At 48.2% G+C, this 21,109-nt stretch overlaps 1 protein-coding gene across 12 annotated transcripts in view; it reads left to right on the top strand.

Moving 5' to 3' along the window:
* Positions 1 to 20,761, top strand: part of TPST2 (tyrosylprotein sulfotransferase 2) — a 68,480-nt gene extending 47,719 nt beyond the window's left edge. For 7 of the 12 annotated variants that reach the window (XM_078336977.1, XM_035268018.3, XM_078336968.1 and 4 more), the window contains 4 exons: positions 3,177 to 4,106; positions 8,870 to 9,068; positions 13,493 to 13,543; positions 20,259 to 20,761. In XM_078336977.1, coding sequence (XP_078193103.1) covers positions 3,265 to 4,106; positions 8,870 to 9,068; positions 13,493 to 13,543; positions 20,259 to 20,306 — 1,140 coding nt within the window. In that variant the 5' untranslated portion in view covers positions 3,177 to 3,264 and the 3' untranslated portion in view covers positions 20,307 to 20,761. Of the gene's footprint in view, positions 1 to 3,176; positions 4,107 to 8,869; positions 9,069 to 13,492; positions 13,544 to 17,927; positions 17,977 to 20,258 lie in introns of all 12 variants that reach the window. The other 5 variants (XM_078336997.1, XM_078336981.1, XM_078336987.1 and 2 more) reach the window with 1 other exon arrangement.
* Positions 20,762 to 21,109: the final 348 nt, after the last annotated feature.

Genomic DNA, 21,109 nt, shown 5'->3' with positions numbered 1-21,109 from the left:
CAACACATAGTAGGTGCTCATTAAATGTTGAAATAAATCAGCACTGATTGTGGTAGAAATCACTGATGTTCTTGGGCCAGATGGGGTAGCTCATGCCTGTAATCCCATCATTTTGGGAGGCCGAGGCAGGAGGATCACCTGAGGCCAGGAGTTTGAGACCAGCCTGGGTGACAGAGTGAGACCCTGAATCTCCAGAAAAAAGAAATTGCTACTATTCTTTCCGCTGCTTCCTATGTGCTGAGTACCTCCTTAAATATTTTCCATCGAGAGGGTCGCTTACTACTCATGACAGCCCTTTGAGGTTGACACTCTTAGGCCCATTTTACAGATGAGGCTCAGACGAGTCCCTTGCCCAGGCTCATTCAGCCAGGAAGCGGCAGAGCTGGGATTTGAACCCCGGCCTATCTGACTCCTTGAATGCCCAGAGGCTTCAGCCCTCACCTTGCTTCTGGAAAGGGGTAGGAGGGGCAGTCAGGGAAACTGAGCCTCAGAAACACAGCAAAGGTGAAGCAGGGAATGGCTGGGGCTGTCTGAGATTGGTTGAGGTTCCCTCCAGGGCCGAAGTCTGCACTGTCTGCATTGGGCTCAAGTTGCAAAATCAGGGGGCTCTGGGGATGAACTGGGAAGGAAGGCAGATCTGTTATTGAGTGAAGTGACAGAGGGAGTGGCCTTGCTTTTTAAATGAGCCTGAAAAACTGCCACTGAAGTCTGATCTTTATCAGCAGCTCCTGGGAGGGGTAAGGAGCCCAAGCTCAGGGGCATCATTCATGTCCTAAGTGGTCCATTCCCTTCCTCCCCCACTCATCCTTAAAGGTCCAGCATTTCTGAGCCTACCCAGGACACGGGCAGGAGACTGCTGCCTGGCCTCCTGATGTCCATCATCACCCCTCAGGGGCTGTCTGCAGAGTGAGTCCAGCTCATTCCCCTGTTCCTGAGGACCTGCCTGGCCTCACCACATCTTTTTCACTCCCCCTCAAGCCCCAGCAGCCTCCTCTCCGTTTCTTGTCCTTTTTATCTGTTTGAGACAGGGTCTTACCCTGCTGCATAGGTTGGCGTGCAGTGGCCCAGTCACAGCTCACAGCAGTGTTGACTTCTCAGGCTCAAGTGATCCTCTCATCTCAGCCTCTCGAGTAGCCAGTACCGCAGGCAGGCACCACCACGTCCATAGAAATAAGTCTCACTGAATTGCCCAGGCTGGTCTCAAACTTCTGGTCTCAAGTGATTTCCTGCCTTGGCCTCCCAAAATGCTGAGATTACAGGTGTGAGCCGCCACTCTCAGCCTCAAGTTCTTGAAGACCCCACATCCTTTCTCATCTGGGGGGGTCTTTGCACTCTGTGTTCTCTCTGCTTAAAACATGCTCTCCACATGGCTTTGCATGGCGAGCTCCTTCTCATCTTGGTCGTGGCTTGGATACCACCTCCTTCAGGAAGCCCTTCCTGACTACTCTTCTCCTTCCTTCCTTGGTCCCTCTCACAGTGTCCTGCTCATTTCTTTGAGACAGTTATCATGGTGTATCCATACCTTGTGTATTATCTGCTTCTCCTGCTAGGACCTAAGCTCCGTGAGTTCAGAGTCCTGGCTATCTTGTCCGTTGTCCTGTTTTCAGCACCAAACACAGTGCCTGGCACTTGAGTGAATGAAGAACAAATGATAGAATGATGATCCTGGAAGAAGTCTAGACCAGGACATGCTCAGCCTTCTGAAACATGTTTTCCAATGAGGCAGAGTGGTGATTTAGAGCAGAGCCGGCTGGCCTGGGTTTGAACTGTGGACCCTGGCTTGGCTGCTTCTCAGCTGGGCACGCAAGCAACTTTCCTGTGCCTTAGTTTCCTCTTTTCTCTACAATGATGATTTCATAGCACTTAACCTGTGCCAGGCGCTGCTCATTTAACCAAGGCGCATTCCAGAAATATTTATTGAGCAGCTATTAGGTGTCAGGCGCTGGGCCAAGAGCTGAGGGGTGCAGCAGTGAACAAAATGGGCAAATTTTGTTCGTGGCGCAGACATGCTGGAATCTAGCAGTGTATATTTTGATAGCAAACTTTATAATGGGCAAATTTTGCTCGTGGCGCAGACATGCCGGAATCTAGCAGTGTATATTTTGTTAGTAAACTTTATAATGTGATTACTGTCTCCATAGATCAGATGAGACAGCCGAGGCATCAAGGGATTAAAGGACCTACCAAGGTCCCACAGCTAAGAAGTAGGGAGAAGGATTTGAACTCAGGCCATCAGGTTGTCACCTCCCTTGGGCTGATAACAATTCCTCCCTTCCTAAGGTGGTTGGAGGGTCCCATGAGTTAAGATGGGTAAAGTGGCTGGGCACTGTGGCTCATGCCTGTAATCCCAGCACTTTGGAAGGTTGAGGCAGGAGGACTGATTGAAGTGAGACCCTGTTTTTAAATATTAGCCGGGTGTGGTGGTATGTGCCTGTAGTCCCAGGTACTTGGGAGGCTGAGGCAGAGGACTGCTTGAGCCCAGGAGTCTGAGGCTGCAGCGAGCTATGATCTCACCACTCACTGCACTCCAGCATTTTTTTTTTTTTTTTTTTGAGACAGAGTTTCAGTCTGTTGCCCAGGCTGGAGTGCAGTGACACGATCTCAGCAACCTCTGCCTCTGGGTTCAAGTGATTCTCCTGCCTCAGCCTCCTAAGTAGCTGGGATTACAGGCACGCACCACCACTTGGCTAATTTTTGTATTTTCAGTAGAGACGGGGTTTCACCATGTTGGTCAAGCTGGTCTCAAACACTTGACCTTGTGATCCACCTGCCTTGGCCTCCCAAAGTGCTGGGATTACAGGTGTGAGCCACCAGCCTCCCAAAGTGCTGGGATTCTAGGCATGAGCCATAGGTCGGGTCTTTAAAAAAAAAAAGTGTTAAAAAAAAACACTTAAAAAAAAAAGACCCGACCTATGGCTCATGTTTGTAATCCTAGCACTTTGGGAGGCTGAGGTAGGAGGATCACCCAGGCCCAAGTGTTCGAGACCAGCCTGGGCAACATGGCAAAACCCTGTCTCTTTAAAAATAAAAAAAGTACCGAGTAGGATGCCAGGCACACAGCGAGTGCTTATGAAAGGTGCCCTCTGCATTCACGTCAGCAGCCTCTTGTTTGTAGTTATTGAAGAGCTCACCCCTCACAGACCTCCCTGACTGTGCATGTCCCCCTCTCTTCCCAGATGTGAGCCTGGCAGGCTGCCCGCTAACCTGTCGCTGAAGCCCCAGAAACGGGCCCCCAGGCTGGGCCTGCGACGCCCCCGGCCCAGCATGCGCCTGACAGTGCGGAGGGTGCTGCTGGCGGCTGGCTGCACCCTGGCCCTGGTGCTGGCAGTCCAGCTTGGGCAGCAGGTGCTAGAGTGCCAGGCGGTGCTGGCGGGCCTGCGGAGCCCCCGGCGGGCCATGCGGCCGGAGCAGGAGGAGCTGGTGATGGTGGGCACCAACCATGTGGAGTACCGCTACGGCAAGGCCATGCCACTCATCTTCGTGGGCGGCGTGCCCCGCAGTGGCACCACATTGATGCGCGCCATGCTGGATGCCCATCCCGAGGTGCGCTGCGGCGAGGAGACCCGCATCATCCCGCGCGTGCTGGCCATGCGCCAGGCCTGGTCCAAGTCTGGCCGTGAGAAGCTGCGGTTGGACGAGGCGGGGGTGACCGATGAGGTGCTGGACGCCGCCATGCAGGCCTTCATCCTGGAGGTGATCGCCAAGCACGGAGAGCCAGCCCGCGTGCTCTGCAACAAGGACCCATTTACGCTCAAGTCCTCGGTCTACCTGTCACGCCTGTTCCCCAACTCCAAGTTCCTGCTGATGGTGCGGGACGGCCGGGCCTCCGTGCACTCCATGATCACGCGCAAAGTTACCATTGCGGGCTTCGACCTCAGCAGCTACCGTGACTGCCTCACCAAGTGGAACAAGGCCATCGAGGTGATGTACGCCCAGTGCATGGAGGTGGGCAAGGACAAGTGCCTGCCCGTGTACTACGAGCAGCTGGTGCTGCACCCCAAGCGATCCCTCAAGCTCATCCTTGACTTCCTTGGCATCGCCTGGAGCGACGCTGTCCTCCACCATGAAGACCTCATTGGCAAGCCCGGTGGTGTCTCCCTGTCCAAGTGAGTGGAGCCCCTAATGCCTCCACACAGACTCTGGCCCGGAGTCAGAGGCATCAGGCAAGGAAATCAGCACTGCCTCTCCTGAGCTGTGTGGCCTTGGGCAAGTCACTTTATCTCTCTGAGCCTCCATTTCATTATTCCAAAAAATGATAACAACCACTCCTCTCCTTTTTGAGGGAATTTGCAGACTTTCTGGGATTTTGTTTGGATTTTGAGGCAGTGTCTCGGTCCGTTGCCTGGCTGGAGTGCAGTGGCTTGATCACAGCTCACTACAGCCCCCGTCTCCCTGTTCAAGTGATCCTCTTGCCTCATCTTCCTCAGTAGCTGGACTATAGGCATGCGCCACCAAGCCGGGCTAATTTTTGTATTTTTGGTAGAGATGGGAATTTGCCATGTTGCCCAGGCTGGTCTCAAAATCCTGGCCTCAAGCGATCCTTCCACCTCAGCCTCCCAGAGTGCTGGGATTACAGGCGTGAGCCACCGCACCTGGCCTAGAATCTGCAAACTTTGAATATGCTTGGTAATAAGACAATAGTGGGTAAAGGTTAAGAGCACAGATTCCAGAACAAGGATGTCTGGCTTCAAACCTCGGCTTTGCCACCTCCTAGCTGTGTGAACTTGAGCAAGGGACCCAAGCCCTGTGCATCCATGGCTTCATTTATAACCTTACACATAGCTGTGGGCATCAAATAGGTTATTACATGTTAGGTGCTATTACTATTTTAGTGTTGACTCTGCTTTTATTGATGGACTACTCATCATCTTCACCATTGTCATTTGTTGAGTGCCGACTTGGTGGCAAGTATTGGGTTAAGCCCTCAAAAAGTATTATCTCTAATCCTCACAGCGACCTGAGGTGATAGGAGCTCCTCTTATCCCTGTTTTATAGATGAAAAAACTAAATCTCAGAAGTTACTGGCCGCAGGCCACACAGCTAGCAAAGCACGGTGCTGGGATTGGAACTCATGTCTGTTTTGTCTTTCTGAGTCAGGGTCTCACTGGGTTGCCCAGGCTGATCTCAGCTCACTGCAGCCTTGGGTTCAAGTGATTCTCTCACTTTAGTCACCCGAGTAGTTGGGACTACAGGCAGCACCACACCCAGCTTGTTTTGTTTTGTTTTGTTTTGATTTGATTGCTAGTAGAGCTGAGATCTCAGTATGTCTCCCAGGCTGGCCTCCCAACTCCTGAGCTCAAGCGATCCTCCTGCCTTGGCCTCCCAAAATGTTGGGATTACAGGCATGAGCCACTGCACCTGGCCTATTGTGCTCTTAAACTCCCCATGTCCAGAACTCCTTCTTCCATCCTTCCCTTCACTTGCCCTCATTTTTCCCTTCCTCCCTCTGTCACTTGCTCCCTGCCTTCTTCCATTGGAAAAGCTGCTGTCCCTGCCCTGAGACCCAGAGTACTTTGAACAATGCTGGAGCAGAGTATGCAGCCTCCACACTTTCCCATCCTGATCAGGCTTTGGACATCCTGAGAGCCCAGCAAAAGGGTGGTCCTCCCATGGCCGGTCCCTGCTGGCCCCCCGCCAGGCCCTGAGTAGAGCTAGAGGCTTGTAGCTGCCCACCACTGGCAATCAAGTGCTTACATACAGGTACCCTGGCCAGTTGGTGCTGGAGCTAGGATTTTATAAATTATTGTGACAAAAATATTAGACTACCAAAGTAATACATCTTTACTATAGGAAATTAAGAAGAGATACACCAAAGAAGAAAGGAGAAACAACCTATGATCTCACCACCCAGATCTAGATATGTGGCGTATTGCAGTTTTCAGGTCCTATTGATGAAACTGGAGCCCAACGAAACAGACTCCTCTGTAGCCTTTTTCCACTGTGGCATGGGAGCACTCGCCAGTGGCACCCAGCACTCTGCCGCAGCAGCATTTTTTTTGTTTTTTTTTGTTTTGAGACAGAGCCTCTCTTTGTCACCCCAGCTGAAGTATAGTGTCATGATCTTGGCTCACTGCAACCTCTGCCTCCTGGGTTCAAGCAGTTTTCCCTGCCTCAGCCTCCTTAATAGCTGGGATTACAGGCACCTGCCACCATGCCCTGCTAATTTTTATATTTTTAGTAGAGATGAGGTTTCACCATGTTGGCCAGGCTGGTCTCGATCTCCTGATCTCAGGTGATCTGCCTGCCTTGGCCTCCCCCACATGCTGGGATGACAGATGTGAGCCACCACATCTGGTCTGCAGCATCATTTTGAACAGCTGTGCAAGAGGCCACTACACGGATTGCCATCTTTGACTTCACATTCCCCATGTTGGACATGTGGGTTATTTCCAGTTTTTCTGACGTGTATCAAGCATTGCCCTCATTCATGTTCTGGGATGTGTCTGGATCGTTTCTGTGCTATAAAGTCCTAGAGACACAAGGATTTTAGGAAAAACCATGCATATACTCGAGATTTTTGACCTATTGGGTAGAATTAAGATTTAAATCCAGGTTTGCAGCCTCCAAATCTGTGTTCTACCCACTAGTCCACACCCTTTCACCTTCCCTGGTTCTCCTCACCTCACTCCCACTCTTCCTTTTGCTGCCTCTTTCTGTTCTTCTTTTCCTTCTTCTTCTCCTCCTTCTCCTCTTCCTCCTCCTCCTCCTTCCTCTTGCTCTGTTGCCAGGCTGGAGTGCAGTAGCACAATCTCGGCTTGCTGCAACCTCCACCTCCTGGGTTCAAGTGATTCTCCTGCCTCAGCCTCCCGAGTAGCTGGGATTACAGGCACGTGCCACCTTTACCAAGTCTCCTCTTAGTGTGGATGAAAGCATTTAGAACTAGGTCCTTGATCCTGGGGGTTCCCCGTCATTCATCCGATCAGGCCCCTTAGTTATAATTGGTAAGATCTGCACCATTCAGGCGTCTTGGTAAGCCTGTTACAGGGAGTTAGGAAGAGGCTGTTGATGAGAGTTATTCCAAGGTAACAGCAAAAAGTTGGAAACAACCTAAATGTCTGTCTTTAGGGGACCAGAAGAATAAGTTATGGAGGAAGGCTACATTGCTGGCAAAAGGAATGAGGGATTGAGTACGGAAAAAATCTGTACCATATTTGTTTTACAGCTGCAGACGTGTGTGTGTGTTTGTGTGTGTGTGAGAGAGAGAGAGAGAGAGAGAGAGAGTGAGCGCACTAACCCTTATTAAGAATTTTCAATGTGTTGGCCAGGCACAGTGGCTCACGTCTGTAATCCCAGCACTTTGGGAGGCCGAGGCGGGCAAATCACTTGAGGTCAGGAGTTAGAGACCAGCCTGGCCAACATAGTGAAACCCCATATATGATAAAAATATAAAAATTAGCTGGGTATGGTGGTGCATGCCTGTAGTTCCAGCTACTTGGGAGGCTAAGGCATGAGAATCATTTGAACTCAGGAGGTGGAGGTTGCAGTGAGCTGAGATCGTGCCACTGCACTCCAGCCTGGGTGACAGTGAGACTCCATCTCAAAATGAAGAAAAAAGAACTTACAGCGTCCCTGCGCTCTTCTCAGGACTTTCTTTGCATTAAGTCCTTTAGATTTCAGAGCAGCCCACTGAGGTAGGTACTATTATTGCCAATACAGAAGAGGGAACTGAGGCTCAGAGAAGTGAAGGAACTCTCCCAAGGCCGCACAGCTGGGGAAGAGCTGGCATTTCAACCCAGGCAGTCTGGCTCTCTGGTCTGCTCTTAACCACCCTACAGGAAAAGGTTCCAGAGGGTGGTGTGCTCCACAGTGCAGAGGCTGAGTACCTGTAGGAAGCTGATGGACTGTCAGATGACCACAGTGTCTTTTAGCTTTTTTTTTTTTTTTTTTTTTGAGACGGTAACTCTTGTTACCCAGGCTGGAGTGCAATGGCGCGATCTCGGCTCACCGCAACCTCCGCCTCCTGGGTTCAGGCAATTCTCCTGCCTCAGCCTCCTGAGTAGCTGGGATTACAGGCATGCGCCACCATGCCCAGTTAATTTTTTTGTATTTTTAATAGAGACGGGGTTTCATCATGTTGACCAGGATGGTCTCGATCTCTTGACCTCATGATCCACCCGCTTCGGCCTCCCAAAGTGCTGGGATTACAGGCTTGAGCCACCGCGCCTGGCCACTTTTAGCTTAATCATTAATGTTTTATAACTTTTTTTCAGGGACAAAATATTCATGTTAGTCATAGTCATTAAAAAGTTTTTCTTTCTTTCTTGATTTTTTTTTTTTTTTTTTTTTTTTTTTTTTTTTTTGAGACATGGTCTTGCTCTGTTGCTCAGTCTGGAGTGCAGTGGTGCCGTCACAGCTCAGGCCCACTGCTTCCTTAACCTCCTGGGCTCAAGCAATTCTCCCATCTCAGCCTCCTGAGCAGCTGGGACTATAGGCACTTGTCACCATGCCCAGCTGATTTTTGTAATGGGGTTTCACCATGTTGCCCAAGTTGGTCTCAAACTCCTGTGCTCAAGTGATCCTTCTGCCCTGGCCTCCTGAAATACTGGGATTACAGGTGTGAGCCATTGTGCCTGACCTAAACATTATTTTTTAAGCAGGAGAATTCAAGTAAGCAGAATGTTATGTACCAATGGTGTGTACTGCTAGTACTTTATTCTGAATTTTCACTACGTGCTTGTGTTTCCATTGCACAGAGGAGGTATGAGGAAGCAAAAATAACTCACCTTCAGTTTCACAGTTGGTGGAGCAGAGCTGCATGGAGGCCAGGTTTCCCTAACCTTTCCTGCTGCCCCAGACTGGCTGAGCAGGGAGCCTGCTCAGGCACCATCTGCGTCTGCCCTGCCCTCTCCAGTCTCTCCTCTCTCCCCAGGATTGAGCGATCCACGGACCAGGTCATCAAGCCTGTTAACCTGGAAGCGCTCTCCAAGTGGACTGGCCACATCCCTGGGGATGTGCTGCGAGACATGGCCCAGATCGCCCCCATGCTGGCTCGGCTTGGCTATGACCCCTATGCAAACCCCCCCAACTACGGCAACCCTGACCCCATCGTCATCAATAACACGCACCGGGTGAGTGTGCACCTGCACTTGTGGAAATGTGCTCTCGGGGATTTGGGGCCTTTGCAGCTGTGGAAGCTCCAGCCACCTGAGGAGATGTCCAGTCTTTCAGTTCCTGGTTATCTGGTTTGTTTGTATCTGAAGGACACAGTGAGCTGCATGATGGCTTGTATTTCCATTTTGCCTGAGCTGCAGGGAAGCTCAAAGCCAACTAGTAGCCTGTCTCACACTCTACCATCTAATAGCAGGCCAGCTTGTATACTGATGTCATCTTATTTCTCTGATTTTATTTACATGTTGACCCCTGTTTCCCTGGCTATTTGTTTATCTGTTTGCAAAGCAGCTCAAGTCTTTGTTGAGAGGGAGTGTAAATAAATAAACTGTTGGTCTCTTTCTTGCCTGATAAGGTTTAATGTTGATTTCTTGGCTGGGTGAAGTGGCTCAAGCCTGTAATCCCAGCACTTTGGGAGGCCAAGGTGGGTGGATCACAAGGTCAAGAGATCGAGACCATCCTGGTCAACATGGTGAAACCCCGTCTCTACTAAAAATACAAAAAATTAGCTGGGCATGGTGGCACGTGCCTGTAGTCCCAGCTACTCAGGAGGCTGAGGCAGGAGAATTGCCTGAACCCAGGAGGCGGAGGTTGAGGTGAGCCAAGATCGCGCCATTGCACTCCAGCCTGGGTAACAAGAGCAAAACTCCGCCTCAAAAAAATAAAAAAGGTTGATTTCTCAGACAAATGTGAGTTTAGGGCTGGTTAAATTACTTCTAAAATTCTCTGCAGTTAAGGTGGTGAGGGGAAATGACTTCTTTAGTTTAGTTTAGTTTTGTTTGAGATATGGTCTTGCTCTGTTGCTCAAGCTCTGTGCAGTGGTGCAGTCACAGCTCACTGCAGCCCTATACTTCTGGGCTCAGGCCATCCTCTCATGCTAGGCTCCACTGAGTAGCTAGGACTACAGGCGCACACCACCATGCCCAGCTAATTTAATTTTTTATAAAGGCGGGGTCTCGCTATGTTGCCCCTGGTTTGGAACTCTTGGCCATAAGGGATCCTCCTGCTTCACTCTCCCAAAGTGTTGAGATTAGAAGTGTGAGCCTCCAGTGACTGACAACATGCTTTGAAGTGTTAAAAGGTAGGCTAACACCCACTGCATAGAAGAACAGTTAACAAGTTGATGTCCTTACTTATACGTTGCCATTATAGCTTCTAGTTCACTTCAAGTGCTGTGTTCTGACTTCGTTATAGGCAAATATTTGAAAATGGGACCCAGGCCAGAGGAAGAGCTTTCAAGACCCTTGCACCATTAAGACCCAGAGTCTTTAAGCTAAGCTCAGCATTTCTGAGCGTGTGCTGATTTTAGGAAGTAAACAGTTCCTGTATTGAATCACAGCGGAAAAAAGTTAATCATCTCTTAGTTCTATAACTCTTCATTTGGCTCAAAAAGGAAGTTTCGTTTTGGTGATAAGAAGTCATTAGTGCCTCTCCAACACCCACTGATCTCTCTTTAACAAAGAGAATTTACTAACACTGAGCTTTGGGGGCTCTCCCCTTGTAATCGAAGTGTAAGCTTTGTCTGTGGGTCTCATGAGTTCCTCTTCATCTTGACATTAGTTGATTTTGCAGACATCTATTTACGGAAATACTCAGAGCTCCAACGTACATACCCAGCTGACATTGACAGGTGAACGGTGCAACCCAGATGTGGTTTATTATTTTTATTATAAATATTATTATTTTTATTTTATTATTCTTTAGTAATAGTAATCTTTAAACTCTCTGTGTTTTACATACTTTACCTACGTGTTGTATATTTATATTATCATAATAAAAAATTAATTGGCCAGGCGCGGTGGCTCCTGTAATTACACACCTGTAATTCCGGCACTTTGGGAGGCCAAGGCAGGTGGATTGCCTGAGCTCAGGAGTTCTCAACCAGCCCGGGCAACACAGTGAAACCCCATCTGTACTAAAATACAAAAAATTAGCCAGGCGTGGCAGTGTGCTCCTGTAGTCCCAGCTGCTCAGGAGGCTGAAGCAGAAGAATTGCTTGAACCCAGGAGGCGGAGGTTGCAGTGAGCTGAGATCGCATCACTGCACTCCAGCCTGAGCGATAGAGCAAGACTCCATCTTAAAAAAAGAAAATTAACTGGATTAAAAAGGTGGTAGTAATCTCAAAAGCCAGCCCCAGATGTTTCTCAGAAGCAGAGGCCAGGGCCGGCTGGGGGCACTGCAGTAGTGGGCTGGGTGCTGCCTGCGTCACTGTTCTCAGCAAGGACCCAGCAGTGGCTCCTCTGGGGTCTCTTTAAAAGGTGGCTGGGGGCCCCTGGCTTGCCCCAGTTCCTGGAGTAAGGCCTGACTTTATATATTTTATAAAACAAATAATTCTCACGAGCACTGGTGGTTAATACCTGTGGAGCTTTTTATGTTTATTTATAGTGGAAACTCTCTCATTTTCTTCCAAAGAGGTTTCTTCCCTGGGGTGGTCCACAAGTCCTGGCAAGTGCTAGATCCCTGGTTCAGTTTTTGCTGTAGCTTGGCTGTTCCTGTGAAGATTAAGTCCTCTCACTAAGCCCTGTGAGTGTGCATGCGTGCCTGTGTGTTTCTGTGAGTGCTGTGGACCCTGTGTGTTCCAATAATGGATCCTGGGGCTCAGTAAATGCAGTGGCGAAAAGGATAGCTATTCCGATGAAATTGTCTCTGCCTGTGCTGTCCCATGTGGTAGCCGCTAGCCACGTGTGGCCACTGATTCTGTAAAGGGAGGCTAGTCCAAAGTGAGAGGTGCTGTTAGTGTAAAATACACACTAGATTTTAAAGGCTTAGGACAAAAAACAAGTATGTAACATTTCTCGCTAGTCACTTTCATATAAATTACATATTGAAATGTTAATATTTTAGATAGGCTGGATGTGATGACTCATGTTTATAATCCTAGCACTTTTGGAGGCTGAGGCAGGCACATTGCTTGAGCCTAGGAGTTTGAGACCAGCCTGTGCAACATGGTAAAACCTCATGTTTACTAAAAATCCAGAAAATTAGCCAGGCATGGTGGCATGTGCCTGTGGTCCCAGCTACTCGGGAGGCTGAGGTGGGAGAATTACCTGAGCCTGGGAAGTGGAGGCTGCAGTGAGTCATGATCACACCACCACACTCCAGCCTGGGCTACGGGCTCTCTTTTTTTGAGACTCTGTCTCAAAAAAATAAAAAAAGTTTTTAGCTATATCACATTGAATAAAAGATACTAGAATTTCCCTGGTTTCATTTTCTTTTTAAATGTGACTTCTAGGGCCGGGTGCGGTGGCTCACGCCTATAATCCCAGCACTTTGGGAGGCCGAGGCGGGTGGATCACAAGGTCAAGAGATCGAGACCATCCTGGTCAACATGGTGAAACCCCGTCTCTACTAAAAATACAAAAAATTAGCTGGGCATGGTGGCGTGTGCCTGTAATCCCAGCTACTCAGGAGGCTGAGGCAGGAGAATTGCCTGAACCCAGGAGGCGGAGGTTGTGATGAGCCGAGATTGTGCCATTGCACTCTAGCTTGGGTAACAAGAGTGAAACTCCGTCTCAAAATAAATGAATGAATGAATGAATGTGACTCCTAGCAGAAGGGCCCAAAATGCTCTAACTTCAGGGCCTTTGCTCTGTTTCCTCTACCTGGGAGCCTTTTTCTTCTGAGCTTAGCCTACCTATTTTTCCTTGTCATTTGGGTTTCAGCTCAAAGGTTGTCTATTTCGAGAGGCCCTTTTTTATTTTTATTCATTCTTTTTTTTAAGAGATAGGGTCTCACTCTGTCACTCAGGCTGGAGTGGAGTGATGCGATCTTACTTCACTGCAGCCTCAACCTCCTGGGTTCAACCAATCCTCCATCCTCAGCCTCCAGAGTAGCAGGGACTGTAAATGCATGCCATCATGCCCAGCTAATTTTTAATTTTTGTAGAGACGTGGTTTTGCTATGTTTCCCAGGCTGGTCTCAAACTCCTGGACTCAATCGATCCTCTTGCGTCAGCCTCCAGAAATGCTAGGATTACAGGCGTGAGTCACTGCGCCTGGCACAAGAGTCCCTTCTTGACCACCCACTCAGAAGAAGCCCCCTGGTTACTCTTAATCATACCTCTTTACTGTACTTTCTTTACAACAGTCCCATGGTTTGCTATGCCCTTGTTTATTTGTGGCTATTGTTTCCTGTGTATTATCTGGTGCCTCCTCTAGAACAGTGGCTCCAGGGGAACAGGAATTTCAATTATCTGGTTGACATTGTGTCAACCAGACACAATGCTTAAAATAATGCCTAGAGGAAGAGGAGCTTAACCAATGTTTGTTGGATGGAGGGACGGGTGGGTAAGTTGGATGGGTGGAGGAGTGGATGTGTTGGGAATGCCTACATTTTATTTTTTGGTCATTTTCATAACAGTGATATTTCTTTTTCTCTTCCTTAGGTCTTGAAAGGGGACTATAAAACACCAGCCAATCTGAAAGGATATTTTCAGGTTAGAAACCCCAAGGGGAATTCTGAAGTCTGTCTTTCTCAGCTATACTGCCAGCTGGCTGTATGCCCTTAGATGTGTGATTTCTCCACTGTGGTTGACGGTTTTCCCATTATAAAAAGGGGGGTGTGGGCTGGACCAGAGGGTCTCTAAGCACTGATCCAGCTGGGGCCTCATCTCAGTGGCCCTTCTGCCAGGGAGCAGCCTTTCACTTCATCATCTGGCTTGAATGCAGTTGGAGGGAGTTTGTGGGGACTTTTTCTTGAACTTTCTTTTTTTTTTGAGACTGGAGTGCAGTGGTATCATCATGGCTCACTGCAGCCTCAATCTCCTGGGCTCAAGCAATCCTCCTACCTCAGTTCCCCAAGTGGCTGGTGTTACAGGCACACACCACCACACCCAGCTAATTTTTGTATTTTTTTGTAGGGACAGGATTTAGGCATGTTGCCCAGGCTTGAGTTGTATTATTTATAATCAACAGGTAGCAGTTAGTAAAGTGCTTTCCTGTGTCCTGTGAGCTGTCCTAGTAAATGATCAAACCCGAGTAGGGTTTGTGGGAACCTCCAGATTTGTAGTTGGCTGGGAAGAAGTGTGGATAGCCTGGGCACCCCATTGCAGCTGGCATCTAAAGTGGGGCAGGTGTGGAACCGAGCCCTTAATCCACAGCAGCTGATGCTAACTCACTCTGGGAGTCACCGTCAGAACTGAACTGAGTTGTTGAACACCCAGCTGGTATCTGGATAATCAGAGAATTGGTCACTGATGTTGCAAAACACCCATAAGCCAATATCTGAAAGATTAAAACCAGGTCTGCCACACAAAGGTCTGGATGAAAACGGTTTTCCTCCCGGCAGAGGGAACTGTAAATGCCTGGAAGTGGGGAGAGTGGTGAAACCTCTGGAGTGAGTATGCACTTTTGCATTCGTTGCAATTATGTTTTTGTTTGTTTGTACCCCAATGTGATTTACAGGAATGTTCACTGCAAATTTAATGTTCAAGCTGCTTTGCTTTGCTTTATTAGTATTTTTTTTTTGAGACGGAGTTTTGCTCTTGTTACCCAGGCTGGAGTGCAATGGTGCGATCTCGGCTCACCGCAACCTCCGCCTCCTGGGTTCAGGCAATTCTCCTGCCTCAGCCTCCTGAGTAGCTGGGATTACAGGCACGCGCCACCATGCCCAGCTAATTTTTTGTATTTTTTAGTAGAGACGGGGTTTCACCATTATGACCAGAATGGTCTCGATCTCTTGACCTTGTGATCCACCCGCCTTGGCCTCCCAAAGTGCTGGGATTACAGGCTTGAGCCACCGCACCCGGCCCAGTATTTTCCTATCTTTTGAGTTTCACTGGCACCATTTTGGGTGGCTACATAGCATTCTGTGGAATGCATGTGCTATTATTTACTAAATAGCTTCTTCAAGACCATTCCCTGTTTTTACGATATCCAGTATGTGCACAGTGGAGGACAGTTGGGGAAAGGAGGGTTACAAGTAGAGGCTTGACACGGTTTATCTGCAGGGCGGCCCTCCTGAGCATGGGAGCGTGCCTTTCCTTCATATTTTATTCCTAAAAGCAACAAAAACAAGTCCCAGGTCAGCTAGACATCTTGCACATGTCATACACTGCAGGGAAGTATCAGGAAAGTATAAACTGGCCTTTTTTTTTGATATGCAGTTTTGCTCTTGTTCCCCAGGCTAGAGTGCAATGGTGTGATCTCAGCTCACTGCAGTCTCTGCCTCCCAGGTTCAAGCGATTCTCCTGCCTCACCCTCCCAAGTAGCTGGGATTACAGGCACCTGCTACCACGCCTGGCTAATTGTTGTGTTTTTAGTAGAGACAGGGTTTCCCCATGTTGGCCAGCTGGTCTTGAACTCCTGACCTCAAGTGATCCACCTGCCTTGACCTCCCCAAATGCTGGGATTACAGGCGTGAGCCACCGCTCCCTTCCCCAACCCTTTTATAAAACACTTTTAGCCTTGTTATTCAAGAGTCTTCAAAAGATCTGAACCCTTCCACCTGCTGATTCCATTTTTTTTTTTCTTTTTGAGACGGAGTTTCACTGTGTCACCCAGGCTGGAGTGCAGTGGCGCCATCTGGGCTCACAGCAACCTCCGCCTCCCAGGTTCAAGCATGATTCCATTTTTAAAAAGTGTATTCTAACGGAATGATTCAGTAGAGCTTCAGTATCCAACAGAAGAGAGGCAAAATCAGGATGATATGTATGTGATGTCATTCAGAACACTGCAGAAATTGGAACCAGTCCTAGGGAAGCAGTCAGTAAATGGAGGAACGTGCACTCCACCGAACATACATAGCCATCCAAAAGGGTGCCAGTGAAACCCAAATGATGGAAAAACAGTAAGAAAGCAAAACAAAGCAGCTCATATTATACAATTGCAACTAGTGCAAAAATGCATATTCAGGTGGGCAAAAAAAGGCAATACACAGGAGTTAGGTGCAGTGCGTGCCTGCAGTCCCAAGTTCTCAGGAGGCCGAGGCAGGAGGACTGCTTGAGTCCCTGTCTCAAAAACAAAAAAACCAAGAAACAAAGGTCGGGTGCAGTGGCTCACGCCTGTAATCCCAGCACTTTGGGAGCCTGAGGTGAGTGGATCATGAGGTCAGAAGATCAAGACCATGCTGGCCAACATGGTGAAACCCTGTCTCTACTGAAAATACAAAAATTAGTCAGGCGTGGTGGTGCCTACTTGTAATCCCAGCTACTCGGGAGGCTGAGGCAGGAGAATCACTTGAACCCGGGACGCAGAGGTTGCAGTGAGCTGAGATCGTGCCACTGTGCTCCAGGCTGGCGACAGAGCAAGACTCTGTCTCAAATAAAGAAACAAACAAAAAAGGCAACAGACAAAAATGAAAAGTTTCCGTTTCTGGGTAATTCCCATCCTCACTGCGTTGTTCTTCCTACATCATCTTTTTGGTTAAAACAAATAACAAATTAACGCTCACTAATTCTGGCAACATTTTTTCACACCGGCAAAAGATAAGTCTCTGATTCCCACAAAGGGAGTGGGACCTGTCCCCAAACAACCGGAAAGTGCTCAAAAGCCATGGTCCCTAACTTTCAGATCTCATTATTATTATTATTTTTTAAATTCAAGACCAGCCTGGCCAATACAGTGAGACCCCCATCTCTCTACAAAAAAAAGAAAGCCTTGGCTGGGTATGGCACCTGTTGTGCATGTTCATGCCACTGCATTCTGGCCTGGGCGACAGAGTGAGACCCTGTCTCAGAAAAAGAATACAACTCAGGTACAGTCAAGTGGAAGATGCCTAGGGTGAGGTGTTGGGGATGGGTCATGAAACTTCCATACCCTCTCCAGGCGTGACACCCTCCCGGCCTCTCAATGTGTTTACCAAGCCGGAAGCTCTCCAAATTGTGTCATTTAGACATTTCAATGGAGGTTTCATTATATAGGCATGACTGATTAAATCATGGGTCATGGGTGATTGCTCAGTCTCCATCCCCTGTCCCCTAGCTCCTCTCCCCTCACAGGAGGAGGTCAGGGAGGCGGGAAGGCAGGTGGGGCTTAAAATTCCAACCCTCCAGCAGGGAGTTGTGGCTCATGCCTGTCATTCTAGTACTTTGGGAGGCTGAGGCAGGGAGATCACTTGAGGTTAGCAGTTCGAAATCAGCCTGGCCAACATGGTGAAACCCTGTCTCCACTAAAAGTACAAAAAAAATTAGCCGGGTGTGGTGGCATGCATCTGTAGTCCCAGCTACTTAGATGGCCGAGGCAGGAGAATTGCTTGAAGCTGGCAGGCGGAGGTTGCAGAGAGCCGAGATCATGCCACTATACTCCATCCAGCTTGTGCAACAGAGTGAGAATTCGTCTCAAAAAAAAAGTCCCAACCCTCTAATCATGCCTTGGTCTTTTTGAGACCCCTTCCCCCTATCCTGAAACTATCTAGGGATCCCCAGCCACTAGTCATCTCATCATGCAAAAGATACCCTTATCCCTTCAGAGAGTCCGAGGGTTTGTGGAGTTATGTGCCAGGAACTGGGGACAATGACCAAATATTTATTATTATACCACAGCGGAAATGCCATCTTGTAGAGTCCTTTCCTGGCCACCATTTCTGAAGTAGCACAGATTCTGATCATTCACAACAGCCTGTCACATTGCTCAGGTTTGACGTTATCTTGCATCTGTGCGTGTTTGATAGGCTTTTTCTCCAACTTGAATGTAAGTTCCGTGGTCCTAGTTTTGGGTCTGTCACACTCACTACGCTATCCTAGCATCTGGCACATAGTAGATGTACAATAGATATTCCATGAGTAAGCATGTGCCTGACTCTGATGCAGAGGGGTGACCGTCAAGACAGCGAGGCATCCCCCACCTGGCCGTCACCCCTTCCTCTGTGTATTCTTTCTCCAGGTGAACCAGAACAGCACCTCCTCCCACTTAGGAAGCTCGTGATTTCCAGGTAAGCCTGTGGACTTCACTGAGGGTTCCTGCTGCTTCTGGGTGGCCCTGGAGCCATTTTTCTGAAAGGCTGGTCCTTCCAGAGCCTCCCTGGGGGAGAAATGTCTACAAGGGTGGGCTGACCCAGCCCCATCAGAGGTTTCCATGGTGACAGACTGGGGGTGCTATTTATAGAATTAAGGCTTAGTCTTCTAGCTCTGGATCAAGGACAGGGACAGGGATTAATGCTGAACCCACTGGAAAAGGTTTGTCTTACACTGGGGATGGGGCAGGAAGGACCACTGTGATTGGGGAGGAGGGATTCTGGAACCATTTTTGCACAGAATGCTGTCTGCCAGTCTGGCTTCTAAAAATGGTGTCAGCATTGGCCCAAAGCAATTAATTTTCTAGTAATAGTCACAAGCAGTTCTGTGCTAAGAATAACCCCCATGGCCATTGGGCCAAGTACTCAGGTACTAGTCCTGTGTTACTCATTTGGTCCTCGGCATCCCTGGGAGGCAGATGACATGATCATCCCATTTTACAGAAGAGAAAACAAAGCACAGAGAAGGGCTCTGAGTTGCCCAAGGCTACACAGCCGCCAAGTGGCAGAATTCCTCCCAGTCTTGCTTTTAGTGAATGATTTTAAGTGCATATTTATCCATCCATATTCTGCTAAGGTGTGGGGAAAGGGATTTTTTGAACTTGGTAATTCAAAGATTTAAGAACTCCAGGTTTAACTTCTTTCAGCCCCTGTTTTCTTCATCTGGAGAATGGGGAGTCATCACTGCCTGCCTCTGAGGGTGGTCATGAGATGAAGGGAGCTGGCCCAGGTGGGAGTGCTTGGAAACTGTGAAGTGCTGGGCCCTCACTGTGGACTTGGACAGTGGAGTTAAGGCTCCATGAGTGAGCTTACTTCCTTCTGTCCCCTAGCCTCTATGATCAGGTTCCAGGAAACTGAAGGGAACCCCACAGAGAGGTTATTTTATATTGAAACAGAGCTTCCAGCCTGGACTCTTATTTTTAGTCTCTTTATTTTTAAACAATCAGCATATTTTTAAAGTTTTTCTTTTACTTTGCTCCAACCTGCAAGGACTCTGTCATTATCGGGGTTCCCATCTTGAGTTGCACTAAAACCCCAGTTTTTGTTTTTTTGGGTTGTTTGTTTTGTTTTGAGACAGAGCCTTACCCTTTGGCCAGGCTGGAGTGCAGTGGCATGATCTGGGCTCACTGCAATCTCCACCTCCCAGGGTTCAAGCGATTCTCATGCCTCAGTCTTCCAGGTAGCTGGGATTACAAGTGTGCGCTACCTGGAAGGCTGAGGCATGAGAATCGCTGATTTTTGTATTTTTGGTAGAGACGGGATTTCACCACGTTGGCCAGGCTGGTCTCGAACTCTTGGTCTCAAGTGGTCCACCTGCCTCAGCTTCCCGAAGTGCTGTGATCGCAGGTATGAGCCAACATGCCTGGCCAAGATCCCATAGTTCTATTCCAAAGAAAAGAACCCTCTCATGAAAAACAGCTTTCCTCCCTGTTCCTCACTAACCCTGTTCCCCTCACTCCCTTTCTGCTGATCATTAGTAGAATCCTGGACCTTCTCATTGACAAAAGCAGATTTGTTCTTTGTTTTACTGTTTAAATGAGATACCATACACAGAGTGCTTTAGCTATTCCTGGGTACAGAGTTGGCATTAAACAAACATGAATCCTCCCCTTGCCTCTAAGAATTCATTGGTATATATCACATAATCACTGTCATTTGCTCTTTATCCATAAGAAAAGTGTATCTTCGAGGTTAATTGGATCCAAGATGAAATATGTGGAAGAACCCAGGAAATGTTGTTTTGTTTTTGAGATGGAGTCTTACTCTGTTGCCCAGGCTGGAGAACAATGGCAGGATCTCGGCTCACTGCAGCCTCCACCTCCTGGGTTCAAGTGATTCTCCTGACTCAGCCTCCTGAGTAGCTGGGATTACAGGTGCGCGCCACCATGCCCAGCTAATTTTTTTGTATTTTTAGTAGAGATGGGGTTTCACCATGTTGGTCAGGCTGATCTCGAACTCCTGACCTCGTGATCCACCCACCTCAGCCTCCCAAAGTTTTGGGATTACAGGCGTGAGCCACTGCACTGGCTTAAAATGTTTTTAAATTTAAACTCTCTCTTGCCATCTGGGATGCATTCTTAAAACCTTACATGCTTATGCGAATGGATGAAGACTGTACAGTCTGCAATCACATGTACAAATAGAAATGATCTATTTCAGAACTGTTACTCTGTGCCTAACACAGTCTTCCCCCCTTTCAGATCTCTGCAAATGGCTTCATTGCCAAGAAGAAAAGAAACTGCATTTAAGTGGAAATCGGACCTCTAATCCAAGCATATTGCTTGCTGTTAATCGCCAAAACAGGACTGCTGATGAGGAATGTATTTGCATATGTCTGCAAAAGCTGAATCATTGAAAACGTACCTTGAAACTCTCTATCTTTGGACACTCCGGGGTAGAGGACAAAGGGTATGGAAGTAGTCTGGCTTTTGAAAGTTAGGTATTTTATATGTTTCCCCTCGAGAACTTCTTTTTAAGGGTGCATTTGCCACCCTCCTTAATGTGCAGGACTGCCTTGGTGGCTTTGTTTGCTGGGACAAGGCCCACACAACCTGTGCCTCTCCTACTGATCCTTACTTTGAATTCGAAGAATCTATTTAAGAATTTAATATATGAGGCTTTCTTTGATTCCTCCTCAGTTCTACCTAGTCTCACAGAGAAAAACAACAACAAATACAATTTGAATAAAGTGAACATGGGTTCATTTGTTTGTGCCTTACTTTACTGAATGGATAGTTTTTCTTTTTTTTCCATATTGAATTTTGTCAGATTTGTGACAAGCCAAAAGCTAGAGAAGATAGGTGCATGTAAGACACAGGTGAATTCCTGTATTGGGGTCACCAAGGCCACCCCCAGGATCAGTGATTGGCTAGAAGAACTCAGAATTCAGAAGAGCTGTTATCCTCATGGTTATAGTTTATTACTGTGAAAGGATACACATGAACATCAGCAAATGGGGCCGGGCGCAGTGGCTCACGCCTGTAGTCCCAGCACTTTGGGAGGCTGAGGCAGGTGGATCACCTGAGGTCGGGAGTTCAAGACCAGCCTGGCC

This window comes from Callithrix jacchus, chromosome 1 (assembly GCF_049354715.1).
Source record: "Callithrix jacchus isolate 240 chromosome 1, calJac240_pri, whole genome shotgun sequence".
Classification (NCBI taxonomy): domain Eukaryota; kingdom Metazoa; phylum Chordata; class Mammalia; order Primates; family Cebidae; genus Callithrix; species Callithrix jacchus.
The sequence above is the reverse complement of the archived record's forward strand: the minus strand, read 5'-3'. Positions and strand labels throughout refer to the sequence as shown.